This window comes from Catharus ustulatus, chromosome 8, assembly GCF_009819885.2.
Source record: "Catharus ustulatus isolate bCatUst1 chromosome 8, bCatUst1.pri.v2, whole genome shotgun sequence".
Classification (NCBI taxonomy): Eukaryota; Metazoa; Chordata; class Aves; order Passeriformes; family Turdidae; genus Catharus; species Catharus ustulatus.
Window position 1 is genome coordinate 5737904 of NC_046228.1, and position 17352 is coordinate 5755255.

At 40.4% G+C, this 17352-nt stretch overlaps 1 protein-coding gene across 1 annotated transcript in view; it reads left to right on the top strand.

The window, feature by feature from the left end:
- EIF3A (eukaryotic translation initiation factor 3 subunit A) overlaps nt 1-17045 on the top strand; it is a 28592-nt gene extending 11547 nt beyond the window's left edge. Inside the window, exons 11-22 of the mRNA XM_033065977.1 lie at nt 371-556; nt 2642-2989; nt 3235-3339; nt 5079-5192; nt 5456-5578; nt 6297-6450; nt 7297-7481; nt 9196-9284; nt 11704-12491; nt 13739-13913; nt 14338-14507; nt 15780-17045. Coding sequence (XP_032921868.1) covers nt 371-556; nt 2642-2989; nt 3235-3339; nt 5079-5192; nt 5456-5578; nt 6297-6450; nt 7297-7481; nt 9196-9284; nt 11704-12491; nt 13739-13913; nt 14338-14507; nt 15780-16021 — 2679 coding nt within the window. The 3' untranslated portion in view covers nt 16022-17045. The remainder of the gene's footprint in view (nt 1-370; nt 557-2641; nt 2990-3234; nt 3340-5078; nt 5193-5455; nt 5579-6296; nt 6451-7296; nt 7482-9195; nt 9285-11703; nt 12492-13738; nt 13914-14337; nt 14508-15779) is intronic.
- The last annotated feature ends 307 nt before the right edge of the window (nt 17046-17352 follow it).

The window sequence follows — 17352 nt, forward strand, 5'->3', positions numbered from 1 at the left end:
GAGTGCTGTCCAAAGACTTTGTGGCAAGTGATGTCTGGGTTCATGTATGTTGCATGTGATGAAAAGGAACTGGTTGATAATGTGGAGGAAGAGGCAAGAGTGATTTCAGTCCTCCTTTCATTGAATCATTGACAGTTCAGCCTATCCCAGTGATCTTGTTGTTGTTTGGGTTTGTTTTCTAAACCATAGAAATAAGACAACCCTTCATTGACAGTGCTAATTTTCTCCTACTAATTTACCATTTCTCATCGACTGGTATAGCAAATTTTTATAGCCTCTGTTGACTCATGGTGGTCATAGGCAGAGCAACAGAACTTGTTCAATAAAAAGTACCATCCTTTTTCTTCCTTTTTTTTCTGTTTTTGCGAAGGTTCGCCTTGATCACACAACCCGGACACTGAGTTTTGGTTCAGATTTGAATTACTGCACTAGAGAGGATGCTCCACTGGGCCCTCAGCTGCAGAGCATGCCTTCTGAGCAGATCAGAAACCAACTGACTGCCATGTCCTCAGCTCTGGCTAAGGCTCTTGCAGTCATTAAGCCTCCTCATTTAATGGTAAGTCATTTAGAGTCTTAAGAGAATGTTGACAAAGCTTGTGTTTTAATGAATGTATTTTCTCAGATTAGATGTACATTGTACTTTCTTTTGTTTTTTTTCCAGCTTAGTAGTAGTCAGTTTTTTGTGCTTGTAAAGTCATTTTTTAAAGAACTCCACTAGTTAGTTTCTGGTCATAACTAAAATATGGCAAAATATACACAAGAGGCCTGAGTTTAAAGTTTCCAGTCTTGAAAATACCAGGATTTAGGATATAACAAATAATAATTTTCCCATACATGAGCCTGCAGAATTAGGATTTGTTTAAAGTTTTGCATGCATTTTTGAAAATCCAAGAGCCTACTTTATTTATTCTTCCTGGAAGCTGCTGTTGTGAAAAACCTGGAATGTAGCTTTATAGAACAAAACATCCCACAGCTGAAGAACTGACCTGTCTTTGTCACTTCCTTTCCTCCTCCCTGGGGCACTTGGCTTCAAGGTCAGACTCACATTTCAGGTTTTCCAGAACTCTGTAGCAACAAGGTGTAAATCAGTCTCAGATTTCCAGCATGCTTTGGTCATGGCAATTTAAACCTTCGCTTGTTTTACTAGAGCAGTGGTAATTTTTTCATTTGTTCTAGATTCATGAAATCTTTCATAGCTAACACATCAAATATTTGTTCCATAGGGAAAAAGGCTGATAACAGCATGTCCATGTCAAATTCTCTACTAAATAAATTATAAATACTAAATAATATTATAAATACTAAATAATATTCTTAAAATCTTAATGCAGAAAGTAGAACTGTATCATGACACCCAATACTCACTTCCTTATGTTAACTTGAACATATATTAGTTGTTTTATAGTGTTTATTGTGTTCTATATAGGTTTCCCTAAAGAAGATTTGATTAGTGATTAGTGGTAGAGATTGTAATTTTGAAAGAAAAAGCATGCTTTAACTATACATTCATGCATAGAAATGGCAGTTAGTCTTGTACTTGACATTTTGGTACACTCAGTAGCTGAGTAAGACATAAATCCTCCTCATTTAACTCATTAGTGGTCATTACACTTGTAAAATTGGAGAACAGTGTCAAGGTTAATATCAATCTGTGCGCTTAGAGAAGCTACAGTACAAGTTGATATCCTTTTTTTCCTTCACTAACCAGGTCAAAACTTTGCACTTTGGTTGTGTGCCATTTGTCACATTTCTAATAATTCACAAATTCATTAAATTTGTCTAAAACTTTTTACTTCTGTGTTTCTGGCACCTCCATTTGGCTTTAAATATGTGCAGATCTGCAGCAAAGTATGGATGTTTCAGTGTTTTTGCTGAATGCCCTGAAGGTGACAGGTTACTAAAAATATCCCTGGGGGTGCTCACATTTCAGGAGTAGCCTGGCTGGGGGAGTGTGGGGAGCTGATTTGGGCTGCAGTGTTTGGCTGGACTCATGGAAATGGGCAGCTCCCTGAGCTGGCACAGTGACACCTTGTGTGTACATCATCAGTGTCCACAAAGAGCTGTGGGGGTGCTCTGGGGTATGCTGGGCTGGGAAGGCAGCCTAAAGAGCAGTCTGTGTTCTAGTGTCTAGTTTTTTTAATAAAGTAATGAAAATTGTTTTAAATACAATGTTTAAATTGTTGACTTATTTTTTAATCATCTCACAGATAGTTTTTTGTGTTAATTAGGATACTTTTTTCTTTTATTAATGTGTTTGCAAAGTAAAACTTTAGAACAGCAAAGCAGCTTTGGTGAAATGCAGTGCATGTGGTGATCTGCTTTAAACACATGCAGACACAAACAAGATTGCCCCACACACCTGTTGCAGTTAAAGATTTCAGTATCAATAACAATATTTTTGGACAGAAAATGTCAAACTGTCATACCCTGTCCATGTTGCAGAATTTTGTCTTTTACAGACAACTTTGTCCATATGCACATGATTCTGGGCAGTCGGTACTGCCTCAGATGCCACTCGGATGAGTGATTAGATTTGTCCTACAGCTGCATTTCCATTTTCCTTGAGTAGCATTTCCTTTGCTTAATGCCTTTTTAAAGAGGGGCTGTTTACATCATTGTCTTATTCTTAATTTAAATCCAGCAAGAGAAGGAGGAACAACATCAGCTGGCTGTCACCGCCTTCCTAAAAAATTCCCGGAAGGAACATCAGCGTATCCTTGCCCGCCGTCAAACCATCGAGGAGAGAAAGGAGCGCCTGGAGAGCTTGAACATCCAGCGTGAGAAGGAAGAGCTGGAACAACGGGAAGCAGAGCTGCAAAAAGTGAGGAAAGCTGAGGAAGAGAGGCTGCGCCAGGAGGCCAAGGAGAGGGAGAAGGAGCGGATCCTGCAGGAGCATGAGCAGATCAAAAAGAAAACTGTTCGGGAACGCTTGGAGCAGATTAAGAAGACTGAACTGGGAGCCAAAGCATTTAAAGATATTGATATTGAGGTAGGGGATTTATTGTTGCAGTGGGGAGTTATTTTGTTATGCTTTAAGTGTTACATTGCTGGGCTACTTGGATTTCATGGATTTGTGTTGTAACTGGTCTTGTAAACAGTCTCTCTTAAAAATGAGACAATGTAAGTAAACTTTAGTTCTGGGTTTGGATGGGACCTTTATTACCTGAGGGAATAAAGACCACGTTTTGTGGAAGTATTTTCTCTTTTTATATTCATAACTTTACTTGGTTGTAGGATCTTGAAGAATTGGATCCTGACTTTATTATGGCTAAACAAGTGGAACAGCTGGAAAAAGAAAAGAAGGAACTTCAGGAACGACTGAAGAATCAGGAGAAAAAGGTACAAAGTAGGAAGGGTAAAAATGTCCATATGTGTTTTTAGGGAATGTGAGCTGTGTTGATACATATATGTGCATGCACACATATATAATACTGGTGTTGGAAATGTCACTGTTTGAAACTAAAGAAAGGTAAATGTGTTTTATACCAATTGGGTCTCTGGTTTCAATGCAAAATCTGTTCTAATGGAGTTGATTTGAAAAAGGACCTTTAAGATGGATGTGAACTGAGTCTTAGTTGGGAAGACTTATAATTAAAAAATGTTCAGAACAGGTTAAATATTCAGAGAAGGAGAGACTATTATGGAGAAGGAAAATTAATTAATGATGTTAGTTCTCACTGAAAGAGAGAAAACTTCTCTGCTAGAGCCCTCCTAGATGACAGAAAAGGATCTGTCTGCAACGTGGGTAGCTATAAAAGTATGAGAAATATGTAATAATAAATAGAAACACACAACTTGGACAAGGTAAAATTCAGCCAGGACTTCTGCTGTATTCAGGAATGAAACAGGAGTTTTATGAGTACAGCTGGTGACTCTGGTCACTTAAAACTGGTTTGAAGAAAAATGGCAAGTGGAAAGTGGCAGGTTGGTTAAAAAGGTTCCAGTGAGGATCTTTGACACTGCAGGCCTGTAAAGCTGTTGTTTATACTGGACAGAGGAGCAGAAAATACAATAACATAGAATTAGTAGCCACTTGAGTGAATAAGATCTTCCTGGAAAAGTCAGCACAGCTTCTGTAAAAGGGATGGTAGCAAGGGCTTCCTCTTAGAATTCTCTGAAACTGTCAAAGCAAACATATGGCTGATCTGATGGGGTAACTAAGTTGGATTTAATAAAAAACCTTTTAAAATGTTCTTCACAAGAACCCCTAACTTAGTAGTGTGACAAAAGAAAGATTTTGAATTATGTTCTGGTTACATAGATTTAAAAACTTCATCTAGGGAAAGCGGGGGGAAAGAATCCCTCAGTCTTTGGCTTTGCAGATGAAATGATGGGCTTCAAACTTAACATTCTTTGCCAACACTAAGAACTTTGTTCTTCTGCATTTTGAGCACTGTCTGCAGTTCTGATCTCTTTATGTCTAAAAGGATGCAGCTGAACTGGAAGTTTGACAGGAGGCCAACAAGAGTCATCAGTAATACAGATTGGCTTCTGTGGGAGAAAGGTCTTTGTAAAATAGTGCCCCTCTGTCTGACAGATGTCTAGAGAGAGGATGTGGTGCCAGTCTGTAAGAGTGTGCCTGTTGTAAGAGCTGAAGGTAGAGGCAGTTGTTCTTGCACTGCCTGCAGGGGGTAGTGGACTGAGAAGCATCAAATGAAGCCAGCAGGAGCTGTGTTCAGAGCTGCTTGTAGGTAGAAGTTGGATCTTCATTCTGTGAGCCACTGACATGTAGGAGTTCTTTCCAAAGTCCATTGTTGTATATGAAAAGCTGTGAGTTCAGAAGGACAAGAGAGGAAATCCACTAATGTTTAAAATATAAAAATGCTTCCAACACAGAAAATCCTGGATGATGCTGAGAGAGAATTGTGGTGTGCCCATCTCCATTCCTACATCCTTGCCTGGGACTGCACTTAGTTACCAGTGGCAGAGGCAGGTTCTTGGTTAGGTTGACCTTAGATGGTCCAGTGTAGTTGTTGCTATTTTGCCACAGTGTATCAGGTGTATTGGAGAAGTCTCCAGAAATCAAGGTGCATTATGTGTGCATTATGTCACACTAAAGATGTGTTATCTTTGCTCAGATTGACTACTTTGAAAGAGCGAAGCGCTTGGAGGAAATTCCTTTAATAAAAACTGCCTATGAGGAACAAAGAGTGCGTGATATGGAGCTGTGGGAGCAACAGGAGGAAGAAAGGGTAAGAATTTTTTGTTCACTTGATTAAGTGTATTAGTAATGCATGAAAAATAGTGGGTTCTGCACTATTTGGTTTTTTTTCCCCAGCTCTTTCCAAAAAAGAAGGAAAGATTGAAATGTTAGCTTTGTGTTTTCACTTTCTGGTGGACAGCAAGTTCATGTTTTTGCTCTGAAAGGGGAAGAGAAAATTTCTCCTTCTGGGGGCTGGTGTGGATTGAATCCAATGTATAGTAAAATTGTACTTTGTGTATTTTCTGTTTTCAGATCACCACCCTGCAGCTGGAGCGTGAGAAAGCCCTTGAGCACAAGAGCAGACTCTCCAGGATGTTGGAGGATAGAGATTTATTTGAAGCCAGGCTCAAAGCATCACGACGAACAGTTTATGAGGTACGTCAGATGTGGCATGGCTAACAAAAGTACACCCCTAAAGTGAGGAACTAAAACTGACCCAAGGATTCTTCATTAAACAAGAAACAAAGTAGTATTTTAAATGGTTCAGAGCTGTGGAATTGCTATTTTTTTTCTTTGACTTTAAAATTAAATTTCTTGCTCTCATTCCTAGGTAGTATCGCTTAAGATTTTTGACAGTTTCTGGAATAGCATATATGGAAAATAAAAATTTTACTGAAATAAAATTTGTTTATTCCAGTACAACTGGGTGTCATATAGGCAGGTAGCTGTATCTGCCTGTTCATAGCTTTGAGTATTTGGCTATGTTGCAGTAAAAACTGGCTTTACCAAAAAAAAGTAGAAGACGTGTTATGTTAATGTAAATTAATAACTGCATATGATTCTTTGTAATAATATGGGTATGTTTTAGGTACTGATAAATTATTATTTAGGTGATTCCTTTTCTGAAAAAGCAGATAAAGGACTAATACTGTGCATGATGATTTGATTGTGTTTCTTCTATACCAGAGTATATTCTCTTATACAAAATCAATTACAGAAGAGGCAAACAAAGCCAGCAGGTCATTTTCAGTGGAACAGAATTAATGTGTTGCAGTTGTTTTAGTTTCTGTGTAGCTTTATCTAACAATCTGTGCAACTGCCCAGCTCTTAGACATTACAGCTGTGGTTCTGAGGTGTACTGTTGGTATTTCAGGATAAACTCAAGCAGTTCCAGGAGAGGTTGGCAGAGGAGAGGAGGAACCGTCTGGAGGAGCGCAAGAAGCAGCGCAAGGAGGAGAGACGCATCACTTACTACAGGGAGAAGGAGGAGGAGGAGCAAAGGCTGCGGGAGGAGCAGCTGCTTAAAGGTGTGATTGAGGATGTGACTTTCATCCTTTGCATCCTTGAGCCTTTCCATTTTCTAACACAGCTAATACCTGGTTTTTGGAGGAAGTCTTTACAGCTTCCAGTTGTCGCACCTTCCTTGCTTACCTGTGCAGGGTAGACAGGAGGGTAAAGCTTTGGAGTAAGAGAAGCTAATGAAAAAATGAGTCTTTGATTTTAACCTATAGTTGGAGTTCTGGCCACTTGTTTGTGGACATCTTAAGGAGAAAAGAAGAGGAACATTGGTGTCAGATGAAAAACTCCAAAATTGTAAACAATTCACACACCTTTCTTTGTGAATTGTTTTGTCTGATAGCCCTAATGGCCTTTTTCAGGGCTTTAGAAGTGAAGAGGTGGTTGGCAAACTGCAGGATGAATTTCTGCCCTATTTGTCAATTGGAGAATGAAGATTTTTTGTATCAGAGTTCAACATGATGCAAAAACTGAAGCAGTCATGAATATCAAATTTCTGACAGTGTTAGCTGATTTTTTTGTTTGACCTTTTCTAAGGAAGGGATCATCTACCATGTTTGAGGTAGCTACTGATATTTTAGTTGCTACAGTTATGGTCTGTACATTGAATTAATATACAGGATTGGAACTTCTTTCTTTCTGTCCAAGATTAATGGATTAGTGGTCCTTTCCCTATTGCTTTTGAAGTAGGAGACTTGCAGAATACAGGTTCTATGGTTAGCTAAAGACGTACAAAATGCTTGTATTTTTAAGTGTTTATTTTTATAGTGTTCAAGGGGAGAGATTGTATTGTGTAACCCTCCTGTGGATACAGCAAAGTGATGGAATTTGTGTTCTCTGTGTCTCCACCTGGGCAGAGCGTGAGGAGAAGGAGCGCATCGAGCGCGAGAAACGCGAGCAGGAGCAGCGGGAGTACCAGGAGCGAGTCAAAAAACTGGAGGAGCTGGAGAAGAAAAAGCGTCAAAGAGAAATGGAGATAGAGGAGCGAGAGCGCCGCCGAGAAGAGGAGAGGAGAGGTCTGGATGATCCATTTTCAAGGAAGGTGGGTAATACCTGCAGGTTTGGTTCTGTCTGACTGCTCCTTCTTCTTTAGATTATTTGAAAGAAGGTGCTAGCATTGCAAAGTTGTAGTTTGTTTATTTATTTATTTATTGAGTTATAATGTGAGTTCTATTTCTTAAGTTATAATGGCTAATTGAATAGCTAAGTTACTGTCAGTTTGTTTCAGCTCACTGTCAGGTTCGGAAATCTCTAGTTTAGCAATAGAGTAAAATAAGGAAAACTACTTGGAAACTAAGATCTCCAAGCTGCTTAAAAACTAAATTAATCACGGCTCAAATGAATATTGGACAAAATTTTCTTTAATGCAAAAAGAAGGAAAACTTTCGGAAGCAAGTGCAGTGACTCATGCAAAAGTCAGAAATTCAAGTAGATGTTGAAGGAAAATCCCCCCAGATTAAGCATAAAAACATGGTTTTGTATTTTATAAGAAATATGAAATAAAACCAAGATGTGTGTGCAACTTTCTGTTTACAAATATAACTTGGATTGGGAGAATTTATTATTCCCATCCAACAGGAAACAAAAAAAGTTACTTGGAAATGTTTAATGCTTTAAAAGAATGTAACTAAGTACCATAAGCCTTCTATACTCCCACTTTTCCAGAACTTCCCATTCAAGAGAACTAGTTTTAAATTTCATCCCCCACAGCCTTTCTCTTTGTTTAATACATTTTTCATTGAGTAACACCATGAAGATAAGTTATCAGCTTGTATAAATTGTTTTGATAGTCTGTCAAGTAAATGATCATTATGGGTATTTTTTACATAAGAGGTCTCCTATCTGTGGGCACTTGATTATATGGAAAAGCTGGGTCAGGTTCTGAGAGAGATACCTGTACCACTCCAGAAATTCCATTTGCAGTTTTGGGATTCTTTGCTCACCATTGTTATTTGGAGTAATTTTAAAAGCATTTAAGGACAGAGTAGTGGATATGCAAGATCTTGGTTAACACAAATAAAAACACTTCTCAAAAAGGGGTTTAAAACTGCCATACCTTTATAAGGAGGTTGTATGACTGTGTGAAATCAGGTGTTTTGGATGGTTTAGCTAACTAGTTTCTTGTGGTGGAATTAAGGCATAAAAATCCATTTAAATGGTTTGTCTGGTAATGGAGAGAGACTTCTTCATTTTATTTTTAAAAAATACTTATTGATTATTGTTGCCCTGCAACACGTGTGAATCACTAATACCTCAGCTCTTCTGTGCACTGAGGTATTGGTAACAAAGTTGCCCTTGTCACAGAGAGCTTTCAGTGTATTCAGTTACATTTCCTCATGAGATCAGACACACAAAAGCAAATAATTACTTAAATTTGTTCCTGTTGTAATAAGCCCTCAGGAAATGTGAAATTGTTAAAAGATCTCTTTTGTATCAACAAGTAGTGGCTGTGGCTGACTGTAGCTGTTGTTCAATTGTTCATACACTTTTCATAAACTTTTTTGTATATTTACCTATATCCTACCCTACTGGTAAAGTATGTGGCACAAGGGATACCATGTTTTTGTTTGACCTGCAGCAGAAACAAAAAAGTCAGTTAAAACCATAATTCAGTTACTCAAACTCCTGAAAGTTCAGTGTTCTGCAGTGTGACAAGTGAGTTTTTAGTGACATAACATGCTCGAAAGTAAAATATATGTTGAAAATCTTTGTTTTAAACTATTCAAAAAGAATGTTCCTGATTTGTTTTGCCACAGGAATCTCGTTGGGGTGACAGGGAGTCCGAAAGCTCCTGGAGAAGAGGTGGTGAGCCGGAGTCTGAGTGGCGTCGAGCGCCAGTGGAGAGGTAATCAGGGGCTACTGAGGCCCACACATATTGGGGTTAAAGTTTGGAGGCTTCCATCTTGTTGCTACTCCTGAAGCTGCACTAATTTGATGCCATGAGTAATATCTCATGCCTTTGCATCTCTGAAAGTTACCTTCTATTAAAAAGTTGCTTTGTAAGGACCTTGGAATGAGAGAGAGGTTTTATCTTGGAACCATGCTCAGATAACATTCCTGTTTTATTTGGCTTGGATATGTGAAGGCAAGCAGACACCTTCTGTGTGTGATAAACAACTTGCTTCCTTGGATTCCTTTTTAAATTAATAGGTTCTCTCCTCCTCAAACATTGGTGTCAGTTCTCTAAATACAGAATAGGGAAGGATGACAAGCAAATGCAGTGTTCCTGGATGATGAAATTCTGAGATTTTCCATTTAGAAAACTGACAGTTCTGTTCTGTGACTTGCATAGTTAAACATATGCCATTAATTAAATCCAGTTCTGAAGAACTATATTGAATAGGGAGGGATAGATTTCTGAAGGAAGAATATTATAAATATACTTTGAACTTTAAAATTAAAAAGAAATCCACACTAGTTTACATCTGGTTTTGGATATGTTCACTAATAGTGAAAACTGTTTATACAGTGGTAGAAGATAAGATTTTTAGCATTTGTCTGTTTTTCTGCTCAACATCAGGATGAACTGTAGCTAAAAATATTTCTGATGGTGCACATCTAGTTCTTAAAAGCCTGTGCTGGTGGAGATAACACTGCTGATTCCAATTGGCAGTATGTTTTATTGCTTAATTAGCCTTGCAAGTAGATAGATTTTTGTAAATGTCTAACCCTAATTTCCAGTAGAGCTATTTAAATCCATTACTGCTTACTCCAACTCCAGTGGAAACAAATTTCTCTCTCTAGTAATTTCTTAAAATGTTTTAGAAGGGTGTGATCTCTCTATAAACAAAATAGAATTCCATCTTTCCTTAAAAGCTGTGTAGCCATTCCTGGTAGTGATCCACTTTCTCATGAACTGCAGAATCCAATAATTGGATGAAACTGCTGGGTGCAGCCTTTCATTACTCATATATTGAATAAGTTGTGATGCCCCATCCCTGGAAATGTTCCAGGCCAGGTTGGACAGGGTTTGGAGCAGCCTGGGATAGTGAAAGGTGTCCCTGCCCATGGCAGGGGGGTGGAATGAGATGATCTTCGTGGTCCCTTCCAACCCAAACCATGCTGTGATTTTGTAAAGGGTTTCATGCACTTATTTGTATGCTTCAATGGATTTTTTTTCCACAGAGAGTGATACAGCTTGTCTTAGTCATTTCTCATTCAACTTTTCTAGAGATTGATTAAAATTAGTTTAAAAAGTAATAGTTTAAAATTAAATGTAAATCCTAAGACCCTGAGACAGTATCTGAATGAATTAAATACTTGTTCATCTGATAAACATTATAACCATTCTTCCACGTATATTTTATGGTAAAATAATCAGATTTTTTCAAAGGGGAAGATTATCCAATTTGAGTCTAAATGGAAATTAACAATCTCCATGTCTTGGTTTTTACCTCACAGATCAATGATAATTGCATTCTCCCTTATTCTTCCAAACCCAGGAAATGCACTGCTTGCAATTCCTCAAAATTCTTGTGACTCTTGAGTTGTCACAAACTGTTGTCTCTTTGTTCTCACCTCTTCAAGTCCTACATCTGCTGTTTTGTAGCAAGTCATTGCTGATTTTTGTTTACATTTTAGTACCATAGTGGATTTCTAAACCTTGGGATGTTCTTTTTGTTTGGTTTTGGTTTGGATTTTATTTTTTTAAAATCCATGAGATTCAACCCCAGTGCAGTTTCTCTTCTGCCAAGAAGCAGGTACCAATATATTTCTATGATGTTGTATTTCTTGTTTTTTTTTTATTGCTGAGGAAGGTGAATTTCTGTAATGAAGAAATTAATTTGGTGACAAAGATAGGGCTTATGGTCTAAATGTATGTTTAAAGTCTTTTAGACAGCAAACTTAGTGGTGTGTAGGGTTGGCATGTGCTTGGAGAGGGATACTTAATTGATGATTGTGAGGTTCTTTAATATTGATTCTTTCAGACTTAGGTCAAGTTTGCCAGATTAGGCTTGGTGTAGAAGCCAGCCCTCTTCTCTGTGATGTTGCAGCAGATAACCAACAGGGGACTGTCCAAACTGTAGTTTTGAAGAAGAGGATGAACTGCTCGGCCTTTACTGAAGCTGTAGGGACAGTGACTTACAGCTTTCCCATAGCAATGACGGGCATTAAAAGGTGCATTTTGAAACTGCGCACTTGTTTGGAACCACTCACCAAGTGGGCGCAGTCAGAAATGGCTCTGAGGGGTTTGATGCTGTTGATGTAAAGCTTTCCTGGATGTCACCTTCCACTTTTCACTCTGTGTTCCCGTGGTTTTGCAGAGACTGGCGTCGAGGAGATCCAAGAGACGATGACAGACCCTTCCGGCGCGGGGACGATCTGCCGCGGCGAGGGGACGACCTGCCCAGGCGCGGTCCTGCAGATGACAAGGAGCGTCCTCCAGAATCTGCAGAGGACAGGCCCCCCAGACGGGAAGGGGACGAGGACAGGCCCCCCAGACGAGAAGGGGACGAGGACAGGCCCCCCAGACGTGGCTTGGATGAGGACAGGCCGCCCCGGCGCGGTTTGGATGACGACAGAGGAAGCTGGCGAGCTGCAGATGATGACAGGGGTCCCAGGCGTGCTCTGGATGATGACAGGCCTCCCAGACGTGCCCTGGATGATGACAGACCCCCCAGACGTGCCCTGGATGATGACAGACCCCCCAGACGTGCCCTGGATGATGACAGGCCCCCCAGACGTGCCCTGGATGACGACAGACCCCCCCGGCGCGGGCTGGACGACGACAGAGGCAGCTGGCGCGCGGCAGACGACGACAGAGGGCCCCGGCGCGGGCTGGATGACGACCGGCCGCCCCGCCGGGCTCTGGATGAGGACAGGCCCCCCAGGCGTGGGCTGGATGATGACAGGGGCAGCTGGAGGGCTGCAGATGACGACAGGGGGCCCCGGCGCGGGCTGGATGATGACAGGATGGCCCGGCGGGATGAGGACAGGGGACCCTGGCGGAACGCGGACGATGACAGGCTCTCCAGAAGAGATGATGACAGGGGCCCCTGGCGTGGCGGTGAGGACTCCAGGCCAGGTCCTTGGAGACCATTTGGTAAACCAGGTAAAACACAGTAATGTAACAGTCCTCCCTTCAAAGTGTGTGTTAGAGATAGTGGGTGTTACATACTTACAGTGGGTGTTACATATTTGATGCCAGAATCAGCTCTGGAAACATCTACATTAATTTTGCTGGTGTGGACACTCCTCTACTGAGTATAATTAAACCTTTTAATTTGGTTGAATTTTAAAACTTTGCTTGTCTGGAAGATAAGTGATGGTCACACGCTTAACTGGTCACTTCCCTGTGTGCAAAACCAAAATGTACAAGTAGCATTCTCACTGGATTAGCACACCTTGGACTCTACCCCTTCCATGTGTCTGAAGTTAATCTCCTTCTAAAGGAGGATTCTGATACCTCATTCAAGTGGGTCTGGTTTTGATAAGCCCTGTCTATGTGTACACAGATAATGTTTTTAACATTCCCTTTTTGTTTTTAACCCTTCCTGAAAGTCCTGCTTAGAGCAGAGCTTGGACTAGATGACCTTCTGAGGTCTTTTAAAATCTGAATTATTCTATTCTTGTATTGTTTATTCTTAAGCATCATTGATAGTTTCTAGAGCTGTTTCTGTTTCTGAACTGTTGATGACATTTGAATGTTAGATATGATTTTGATTTCCTGTTCTTTTCACTTATATATTTGGCAGGCACCATGTCAACTTTCATAGGCACTAATTCCGTAATCCAAAACTTTAGAAACCTTGCTATAAATATCAAAACTTGCATTCCAGTTTTTCCTATTTAAAGCCAAAGCAGGCTACGTTATGAAGAACTCCCATTCATAAATAACTGAGCAGTATTGCAGAGTGCACTGTCTTAAGTGGACGGTAACAAAAGTCACATTTTAAATTAGTGCTTTGAAAAAGCAGTTAAGTTCTTTAAAACTCCTTGCTTAAAGTCTCCTCATTTGTGGATTTTCACAAAGGAGTCTGCTACACCCTTTGCTTCTTGCACTTGTTTTGCATCAGACCCTTGTGGTTTGTAAATGAAAGCTGCAGGGTGCAGCCAGCTCTGCTGGACTATTGCAGGCAGCCCTGACATGAGGTGTGCATTACTGGCTGTACATTTAGCAGCTTGCACGGTGTTTTCTCTGTGCCTCCCATGTGCAAACTTCTTACAGACATCTTGAGTTGGATCTTCAGGTGTCAGAACTTGAAGAACCAGTTTCTGTGAGGAAGTAAAGGGTTCTTTGTCTTCAAGAGAGAGCAGAGGTCAGTCACAAACTCCTTTGACTGTGTTTCTTTCTTGCAGGGGGGTGGAGAGAACGAGAGAAGGCTCGTGAGGACAGCTGGGGCCCTCCCCGAGACTCCAGACCTTCGGGAGACCGTGAATGGGACCGAGACAAAGATCGGGATGAAAACGAGAAGGAGCGGGAATTTGACAGGGAGAGAGATTTTGATCGAGATGATCGTTTCAGGCGCCCCAGGTCTGACTTCTCTGTTTAAGTACTCCTAGAATGTTTCTGCTGAAAGAAAGAAGGGCCCTGCTGGTACAGAAATAATGTGGAATTGCTGAGTGAAAGGAAAAGAGTTAGTTTGTGTGCATCTAAGCACTTTAGGGCAGCAAATGGATAGGGGCATTTTGGGGCCTTTTGAGTGATATTTTTAGGATGATGTTATCTGTTTACAGGAAGAATTCCAAAATGCTTAAAATGCTTTTAAATTTTTGTTTTTAACCTATTATCAAGAGAATTCCATGTTAGGCTCCAGAAAAACAAAACCAATTTTGGAAGTATGTGAAATAGACACCCACTGGATCTGTAAATAGCCATGTTGTGATTTATTACTGCTCCTTTCCATAGCAAAAGTAAAAATCTTTAACATCCAGTTTTATGTTTTGTGTGGCCAAAGGGATGATGGCGGTTGGAGGAGAGGGCCAGCTGAGGAAACCTCCAGCTGGAGAGATTCAAGCCGTCGTGAGGAGTGGGACAGAGGTGGCCGTGACATGAGAGACCGGCGTGGTGACGACAGGGAGCCGCCCCTCAGGAGAGGGATCCCCCTGCGCTCCGAGCGGGAAGAGCGTACGTTCATTTCTGTCCCTAAATCCTACATCCAGCACAGCCTCCCTCTTCTGACACTGCTCAGAGGGGGTCACATGGGAATAGGTTATCTTTGCAGCCTGTATGTTAACTGCCTTTCCATAAACAAAATAATAAAAAGCACCTTTGGCTTAATTGAGAATTCTTCAGGGAATCTTAGCTATTTGTAGTTGTGTTCTTTTCCATCTTAGTAACATTTCACAGTAAGAGGATAACATTTCAAGCATGCACTTCTCATAGGTTTGTGTTCTGGCTGTGTGTGTTTAGATTAGCAAGACAGACATCCCAGAAAGTAACTTCTGGCCCTTTCCTTAAAACCATTAAAATGTGACAGAAATATTTCTAAAATAGGGTTTCACACTCTCTTTGGTATTAATTGGTAATTAATTATGCTATTAATTTTGATGACAGACCTGTATTAATTTTGTATATTTATTAATCCTTTGCTGTGTTCTAAAAATACAGTAACAGCAAATCCATTTAGCCTGGAGGTACCACCACATCTCGCAATTCTGGCATTCTTACCTTCAGAATCTCATTTTTTATGTGTCCCAAATGTGGATGTTCTGCACTTGGGAGCAGGCTGGAACAGAACACGGGATCAAACACAGGAGTGCTGCTGACAGAAAGGCAGAGTGTTCTCAGTGTGGAGATTTTTTTTTTTCTTTTTAATGTATCAAGAAGTTTTGAGATTTGACTTCTTGGCATCTACCACAGTTTTGTTTACACACAGCTGGGGTGGAGCTCTTAGCATCCTTTTTGGTGGAAATGAGCAGTTTTTATACAGTGAGGGGTAGTGGATGCTGTTACCAGTAGAGTAATGTAATTCAGTATCATTTTATCTTGGATTCCAGTAGGCTGAAGAGCAATTTCCTGTCTTTTAATAACAGCCAACACCTAAACATTTTCCACAGATGTTTTTAAGTCAGGATTTTTCTGGTTTCAGAGTTCAGTCATTTCTAAGGAGACATTTCCATAATTTTAATTCTGCTAGTATAAGAATATATTTTTACACCTTAAAACCATGTACATCAGTAGAACATTCTTACTGCAGCATTTTAAAGATGACACTGGGCTTGCTCACCGCAGTCCCACACTTGAGAAGAGGTTTAAGTAGTTCTGTTGTTACTTCCCTATAAAATCAAAACGTGTATTTGGCTGTTGGGCTGAGGATCAGTGAATCCCACTGGGGTCAGGGCTGTTTGTTTGAACTCCTGCATGACTGAGTTGTTTCTGTTTCTTCCCGCGCCGCAGCGAGCTCGTGGCGCCGCGCCGACGACAGGAGGGAAGAGCGCGGCGAGGAACGGGAACCGCCGCGGCGGTCGGGCCCTGCTCCTGCTGCTCCTCCAGCTTCTGCTCCCCCAGCAGCATCCAAAGAGCGGGAGAGGGATGGGGACAAGGAGAAAGGATCCTGGAAAACAGAGAAGGAGCGTGAGCCCGTACGCCGCACTAAAAACGAGACAGATGAAGAAGGGTGGACCACTGTACGACGTTAAGTGGGAATCACAGAGTTTAACCGATGTTTTAGCTTTGATTTGATGGAATCCACAGATTATATTTGTGCTTATAAACATTCTGAATTGGAATTCTTTAACCAATGTTTTGAGGTAACATTGAAAGCATGAATTACTTACTCATATAGATTGATCATGCACAAAACTCACAGCAGAAGGTTGGAAATTGAATGCCAGTTTTTGAAATTTCAAATGATGCTTATTTCATGGGTCATTTGTTGCTAAAATAAAAAGAAGCAAGCCCAACAGCTGTCTTCAGTAGAGCTTCTCTCTTGCACCAAAACAGGCTGTCCTTTATATTTTTAGTCTTTCTTAATTTGGAATGGAGTATTATTGTCACAGGACATGCATTTGAAAACGCCTCTGTTCACACAGTGGAATTATTGAAAAAGCAGAGCTAAAAGAATTTGCATAATTAGCCAAAAAGTAGAAAAGCCCTCTTTTACATACCTGATGTTGGAGGGCAAGTGGTTTCTGAGATACTTTATCACTATCTAAATTCAGTAAGTTGTTTAAATTTGAATTGAATACAATAAACATTGTGAATTAGCTACACTGGGATATTTTCTGTAGATTTACTTGAATCCATGATGCCTCTGAGGCCACTTTGCAGTCATTGTTCCAGTAATGTACACCCTGCTGCAGTGTACAAATCAAACTTGCAGTTTTTACAATTTCAGTGTTTTGGTAAGCATATGGCTATCTACTTTCTGTTGCCAGTATCACAACTGCTTTTTCCATTACTGGATAATTCATGCCTTTCAAGGATTTATAAATATTGTCATATTTAAAATGTGTGGTTTTGGAGAAATTGTTCAATTTTCCCCCCAATTCTTTGTCTTCAGGGTCAATTCTTTCCCTTTCCAAAAAAAGTGATTTGTAGTAATGGCTGTGTTGACTTCAAAGCTGGGGTGCAGTAACAACAAGGAAGGATCTGGTCACACTGAAGCCAACACAGAACTTGCTGTGTGTTTCTTCAATGATAAATAAACAAGTTAAGGAATTAGCTGCTGCAGTGTCTTGACTTTTTAGTGAGTCCTGCACCATATGTTCATGCAGAACAGCTGTTGAACAACCATTTTCTGTTCTCAGACCTGTTCTGTACCAGGTGAAGGAGAAGGTCAGAACCCTGGGCTAGTTTCTCCCTGAGAAACTTGGTGTGTGAACAGAAGTTGTAATACTCCACTTGTCCTTTTCCTGCCCTCTTCTGGGTTAGCCAGTAGTTTCCTTGGGAGAAACTTGCTCTCAGAGCCATCTTCTCAGGGCTTGATTTTTGTGTCTTTGGATTCTGTCATGTCCTTGCTGGTTGAGTA